This window comes from Benincasa hispida, chromosome 3 (assembly GCF_009727055.1).
Source record: "Benincasa hispida cultivar B227 chromosome 3, ASM972705v1, whole genome shotgun sequence".
Classification (NCBI taxonomy): domain Eukaryota; kingdom Viridiplantae; phylum Streptophyta; class Magnoliopsida; order Cucurbitales; family Cucurbitaceae; genus Benincasa; species Benincasa hispida.
This window is the reverse complement of record NC_052351.1, coordinates 48,931,462-48,938,680: the sequence shown is the minus strand read 5'-3', so window position 1 is coordinate 48,938,680 and position 7,219 is coordinate 48,931,462. Positions and strand designations below refer to the sequence as shown.

The 7,219-nt window shown below is 33.0% G+C and overlaps 1 protein-coding gene across 3 annotated transcripts; it reads right to left on the bottom strand.

The window, feature by feature from the left end:
* LOC120073059 (receptor-like protein kinase FERONIA) lies at window positions 1-3,425 on the bottom strand. Of its 3 annotated transcripts, none has more exons than XM_039025662.1 (3): window positions 3,267-3,425; window positions 260-3,077; window positions 1-184 (listed from the first exon to the last, which is right to left on the bottom strand). In XM_039025662.1, exon 2 carries the CDS (start codon window positions 2,991-2,993, stop codon window positions 300-302), a length of 2,694 nt encoding a protein of 897 aa, XP_038881590.1. In that variant the 5' UTR covers window positions 2,994-3,077; window positions 3,267-3,425; the 3' UTR covers window positions 1-184; window positions 260-299. The 3 variants fall into 3 exon arrangements, with proteins under 3 accessions (XP_038881590.1, XP_038881591.1, XP_038881589.1); XM_039025663.1 differs by having other exon boundaries at window positions 265-3,077; XM_039025661.1 differs by having other exon boundaries at window positions 1-3,077.
* Window positions 3,426-7,219: the final 3,794 nt, after the last annotated feature.

The window sequence follows — 7,219 nt, the reverse complement described above, 5'->3', positions numbered from 1 at the left end:
TAGAGCAGGCAAAGAAATAAAAATTCACACATGAAAGTGAGTATGGAGTGAAAATATGTTCGAATACACCGATATGATATCGATATTTTATAGATACAAATCATACTACTAGGCAGAATAACATAACGGCTTTTGCTTTGGGATTGAAACAATTAGAAGCCTCAAAAGAGAAAGTGGAAAGGATCTGTAATAAATGAACAGAATTAATGAGACAAAGATTGAACTTTTGATCAATCAAAACTATAAAAAGTATTATGACCTTACTGAGTTGAGTGTGAGTTCAGCCCCTCCTTGTGTTGTTAACGACCTTTTGGGTTCATGATCTGTGAGAAAACGGCACTCGGTGTCAATCCGTCTGAATCTTCACTTGCAAGACTTCGGCTTCCAATGCTCATACTGATTCCGGTGCTTCTTGAGTCGGTTATGTTTCCATCCATGCCGGGGGAAGCATCAGGATCCTTCTTCCCTTTGTAAACTACGTCGAGCTGACCTTCTTCCACATCCATCCCACTGCCTACCTTGCCACTCTCTTCTGCGCTTTCTTGCAGCTGCAATGCAAACTCTAGATTCCAGAGAACGTCGCCCATGGATGGCCTGTCGATGCCCTGATCAGACACACATTTCATTGCTGTCTCAGCAAACTTTTTGAGACACTCTGATGCGATCTTCCCCTTTAGGAATGTGTCGATTATCTGATCTAAAATGCCTTTGTTGTAGCAGTGTGCGGCCCATTCAGCTAAACTCACTTGCTCCTTGGGGAGTGTTGGGTTCAAGGCTGGCCGAGCACATAGGACTTCAAAGAGAACGACTCCGAAGGAGTAAACATCTGATTTGTCGGTCAATTGCTGTCGCCTAAAGTATTCAGGATCCAAGTATCCAAAACTACCTTTCACAACAGTGCTAACATGTGTATGATCCAAAGTAGGACCAGTTTTCGACAACCCGAAATCGGATACTTTTGCTACCCACTTTTCGTCCAAAAGGATGTTCGTTGTCTTCACATCTCGATGAATAATTGTATGCTTGGCACCTGTATGGAGATAATGCAGACCACGGGCAGCTCCAATGCATATTTCAAGTCTTTGCCTCCAAGACAATGGTGGCTTGTGAGTCTTGTATAAATGTTCTCGCAGTGTTCCATGAGCCATGTAATCATAAACCAGGATCATTTCACAATTCTCTTCACAGTAGCCAATCAACGAAACAAGGTGGCGATGGCGAAGCTTAGAGAGCATTTCAATCTCAGTTTGAAATTCGTGCACACCTTGCTCGGAGAGAGGGTTCCCACGCTTGATGGCAACTTTCGTAGTCCCACCATCAATTTCTCCCTTGTAAACCTTGCCAAAACCACCAACTCCAAGAAGTAAAGATTCATCAAAGTCCCTTGTGGCGGCCTTGATCTCAGAAAATGAGAAGTGGCGGCAAAGGTTGGAAGGCAGGGAGGATGTATAGCTTCCAGTTGTATTTGTCTTAGCAGATCCAGCCGAATGGGAATTTCCATAGTGAGAAAGAGGAAGCCATCCTGACGGTCCTTCAACAGAACTAGAATCTTTCCCATGCCCACGGCGACGTTTAACAACAAAGAAACCAATGATCAGAGCTAAAACAACTGCTCCACAAACAACTCCAGCAATCATCCCTGACTTATTCTTCGATTTACCGTGAGAAGATCCTGGCTTAGCTAATGATGGATCAATAATATCCTGTTTTGGCGCAGGAATAGGATTTGGCCCTGCAAGATTAGCACTTGAGTCATTAATTTTAAATATCTCCACTCCGTTCAAGATTGCATCATAGTAATTGGGAATCATGGACTTGTCTGGATGCAGTTCAAGCCATACATCCTGCTGTGGATTTCCGTTAGCAGGAACGAAAACCACATAATCTTTGTAGAATGGAGTATCATTACTTCCAGCCCAGGCAATCACGTCAGCACCATCCATAGCAGTTTTATTAAAGATGAAAATGTCGAACACTCTTTGGTTAATTTTTGTGATATTTGCAGCAACCTCACAAAAGTGGAGCCTAACAAGGTAAAAGAACCCAGAGTCAACAGGGAAAATCCATGTCAAGTTATAATTCAGATTGACATTGTTATCAGGTCCCATTGCTCTAGCAGTGGAGTAGACATTTTCTGGTGCAACATAAGTAGGAATGTTCGGCGGATAATCAAGCGTTGTGTTCTGATCAGTACTCGTCGTCACTCCCTGTGCTGCACCATACAAGTACGGAGTGTCATCAAACCAAGACCTATACATCCCAGTATCATCAGAAGGCGAAATATCATTTCCTCCGACATTCAACCGATAAACGTTCTCAAGTGCAGTGGCATTGTCCACAGTGAATGGAGTAGATGGGCCAACAATCAGAGTACTCCCAGAAGTATCACTATAAATATCAGCCATAGATACAATCTCAATCCCATTCACAAATGCATAAGCCTTTGGATGAGTGGAGGATGGAATGAAAGTCAAGTTCAACCTATCATCATCAACATGGATAGAGTATTCCTTAATGATATAGGCATAATTCAAAGCCTCGGCAGTTTGTGAAGCGCTGAAGTTCTTAAGAAGAGTATAGGACTGAGTGGAAACAGAGAAACGAGCATCAGATGCATCAAGTCCACCATAAGAAGAAGGGTAAAAGTAGAGACGAACAAATAAACGACTAGGGGCGACAGGAAAGCTGTAGGTGAAATTAGAGCGAAAAACCCTAGCCGTCATGAAAGGGATATCAGGAACTGAAGGATCCTGAGTAGCGGCTTTCGATGCGGTACTATCACCCGTCGCTGGAATAAACTTAGATTTTTCATCGGTATTCCATTTCCGGCCATCGATGTCATTAGCAGTCGAAGGTCCTCCACAATCAAGGAGGATAAAATCCCGAGGGATGTAATTTTGTGCTAAAACCACATGAACATCGAAGAACAAGCAAACGAAAACAGAGATAGATGCAAATGCAAATGCAAGACGAGTTTTATGAATTTCCTTCATGAAATCAACTCGGAAAACTTCTTCCCACTAGATCGGCAACAACATCAACAGCTCGATAAACTTGAAGAAGAATCCAAAATTTTCCTACACAGAAATCATCATAAACAACATCAAGAAGCGATCTCATCAGCTTTATGAGTTGGATCAGATAAACTACAACCCAATGGAGAGAAATTCATGAAGAATGTAAGATGAATCAGATCCAGGGAAAGGAAAAACACAAAGTCAAAGGAAATTCGTTGGGTATGGAGGATCTGGAAAGAGGAAGCTTACCTTGTGAGAGCAGATTTGAAGATGATGAGAAGCAGAGAAATGAGTATGAAACAATGGCGGAAGGTCTAAAACTAAGAGACCAGAAACTGAAGGAAATGGGGAAGAAGATGGTGCCAGCCAAGAGCTTCGGTGCGGGCCGCATTTTTCAGTCTCTTACACTTCATCAACTTTCCAATTGTTCTAGAATGGCCCTTGGCTTTTGGATTATCTACGTTTTTGCCACTACTATGTAACCAATGTAAATCGTTAGATGAGACCACGTTGAAATTACCATCTCAAAAGTCAATGATTTGATCTTCCACATTTGTAATTATTAACTTCAAGAAAAGAAATATTTAAGTTTTTATAATTTGAAATTGAAGAGATTAAGTTTTTGTATGCGTACGAATATAATGTTTTTTAGTTCGTGTAGCTAACGTTTTTTCTTGTTTCGAAATTATAGAAAATGAATATATAATACGACTACCTGAATTATATTTACTGAGGATTTGATTTCGATCGTGTATGTGGAGAATTTATGATCGAATAAAAGCACTAAAGGTCACACTTTAGTTTAGTAGAAGAGGGCACCATGTTGTGAGCGGTGTGATTATAGGTAGCCTTAAGTTGGACATAATCAAGTAATGTCATGTCTTGTTTGACTTCAGTCAAGTTATGGACTATGACTAAAATTTAACTTTGTGTTTGAATGTGAGTAATCATTAAAAAGTAGTTAAAATCAATCCATTTAGAACTTTTTCTTATCATTTGAATTTGTTAATCTTGTATACTTCATTAAACTTAACAAACTTTATACCACCTTATAGTCAACTTAAACCAAGGTTAATAGTTAAACAATAGATAATTTTTTTGGATGACATATATTTTGAGTTTCAACTACTATATTACATAAAGTTATACTCTAAAGAAAATGGTTGAATCACAAAACAAATAATTATACTAATCTAAGGGTTTGTAATAAATCCACATTCTTACCTAAGTTGAATATATAGGCTCAACTTTACCCTATAGTAATTCATCTAATGATCCCACCACCATACCAACCATAAAAACATTAACAGAAAGTTATAAAAAATATATATATATCTAATGTCAGGTTTTTATAACAATGGAAACAAATGGATGAAAATATGAAACTACAACTTATAAAGGAATGAAACGAGCATTTTGTAGGAAAAATATCAATTTATATCTTTGAACTTTGGGAGTTATATCATTAAAATCATAAACTGACAATTATATCGATTTAAACCATAAACTTTTGTAAGTGTATCAATTTACACCCCCTTCATATTTCATTCGAAAAACATAATGTGAAACTTATAATTCGCATCAATTAATTAAACTCTTAAATTTTCATAAGTCAATCAATCTAAACCTTTCATTATGATTATCACTAAAAATCATTCATGTATCAATTCTCCCACATACATGTGTAGATTTATTCAATGTCGGTTTTATAAAACGAACAATTAAAGTTGATGCATGAGCTATTCTCAAACAAATTCCTAACTAAGAGTCTAAATTGATACAATTATGAAAGTTTATGGATAACAAGGGTTTTTTTTTTTTTTACCAACGTAATGGAGAGTGTAAAATGATAAAGAAAAGTTCAAGGTTTAAATTGATTTAGAGTTTTAGTCGATACATCTCCAAAATTTAGAGTATAAATTGATATATTTTCAGGTTAAAATGATTAAGATATTATATTCTAAAAAAATAAAAGTTTATTGTAAAAAGAAAAGGTTATGTCAATATCAATATATAAACCAACAAAAAAAATCAAATGACACTAACGAATATATTTATGCTGTCGTTAGTTTGAATGCCATCTGTCAAAAGTTGGATTTGTGGTGGATGGTACGTTATGACTCAATGAACGGTGGATCTGACAGAGCAATTTAATCGGACGGTCAGAAGACTTTTAGACAAAAGAGAAATACAAATAATATTTATAAAAACTTTTGTCTGAATAAATTAAATAATAGAATTATTATCTTATTTATTATTGCCTAGTTACGCGTTTTCATTTTTTTAATATATATATAAAGAGAAAAATACATTTTTTGGTCCCTAGATGTTGGGTCTAGTTTTTATTTAGATCATAGATTTCAAAATATTTCACATCTAGTTTTTAAATTTTGAGTTCAGTTTTAATTTAATCTCTAAGTTTCAAAATGCTACAACTTTATCTTTGACATTCGAATTTACTTCAATTTGGTCCCTATGTCTTGAGGTTTACATTTTTAATCTCACTTTTTCACTAAATATCCACTTTTCGTCTTTTGGCGTTAATTTATGTTAATAAATTAAAATTGGTTAAAAAAATTATAATTAATTAGGTTTCATTATTTTTATCACTTTTAAAATTAAATTTAAAATTTCACTTTTAATGATTTTAATTAATTAATAGAAATTGATGTTAATGGTTGAAAGTAAGTATTTAATGAAAAATTGAGGTTAAAAATGTAAAATATTGAAATTCATGGACCAAATTAAAACAAAATTCAAATCTCAAAAATAAAATTATAAATTTTGAAATTTATGAACTAAATTGAAATAAAACTCAAAACAGAACTAAATTTGTAACATTTTAAAATCAAAAAATCAAATAAAATTAAAACCAAAACCTATAAACTAAAAATGTATTATTTTCTAAAAAAAAAGGTTAATTTTACAGGGGAAAAAAAAAAAAGGAAAGACATAAGAATTAAGAAGGACGCGTTTGGATTGGGTTTATTGTCGTCGGCGCGGCGTGGTAACCATTTGGCGCCAGCTACATTTCATTTGGTGTTAGGATTTTAAATTTTTAATTCCGAAAAAAAAAACATTTATTAATTTCAGAAAATTAGTGTAACGTGGGTGGGGGCCACTTATCTTTCCACCTTTGAGCTTACGTGGATATATCAGATTTTTTCCACTTCAAAACAATCATTTTTTTTAAATAATAATAATTTAAGATTGTATTAAAATTTCATCAAATTAGACCCTAAACGTAATTAAATGTCATAATTTTATACCCTCGGTTTGATTTCTTCTAAGTCGTCAATTAATTTTACAAAAAATGATATGAAAATCTTCATAAATTCGTAAATCTTAATAAAATAAAACTATGTACAAAAATAACTTCGTCTAATACATAAATTAATTATTGAATAATTTTGTTGATAAATTTGAAGAAAAAAGCTCTAATGTCATGTTCTCTAATTTTTTTCTTTTAATTTTTATATTGTATATATGTTATAATTCATTGGACACATAAGAGAAAATAGGTTTAATGATATTTGAAGCCATAAAGATATTAAAGAGTTAAAATTACAACACATTAAAAAGATTAAAATTGTAACATTTAACTAAATTTGAGGTGTAATTTGATGAAATTAAAAATTTAGGATTAAAATTGATTCAATTTGATAAGTTTAGAAGTTAAAATTAATTTTTTTTTCTTGAGTTCATCAACCTTCAAAGTAAAATATATGAACATATAATCTCTTGTGGAGAATATATATATATATGTCAATTAAGTAATTTACTATTATTTTCTTTTTCTAGAAAAATTAAAATAATCACAATTTTACAATGTCAAAGTTTTGAGTATCTCATGAATTCTTCTTAAAATTTGACTTTTTTTGTTTTTTTTTTTTTAAAAAAAGTCTATATAGTTTTTCTTCTTTGTCTTTTGTAAATTTCATATCTGTCAATTTTAAATTCAAATTTTGACTTTTTAGATTTGTAATTTTGTTATGATACATATGTAAACTTCATTTAATTATCACTCAAAATTGACGATCAAATGTGAAAAGAAATACATATAATATTTCTTTGATTTATTATTATTATTATTTTTTTTTTTTTACGTTCAACATAAATTAAGAATAAGAAAACCTCAAACTTTTTTTTTTTTTTTTTTTTTTACCGAATATACATATTTTATGTGAATTGAGATATGCTCA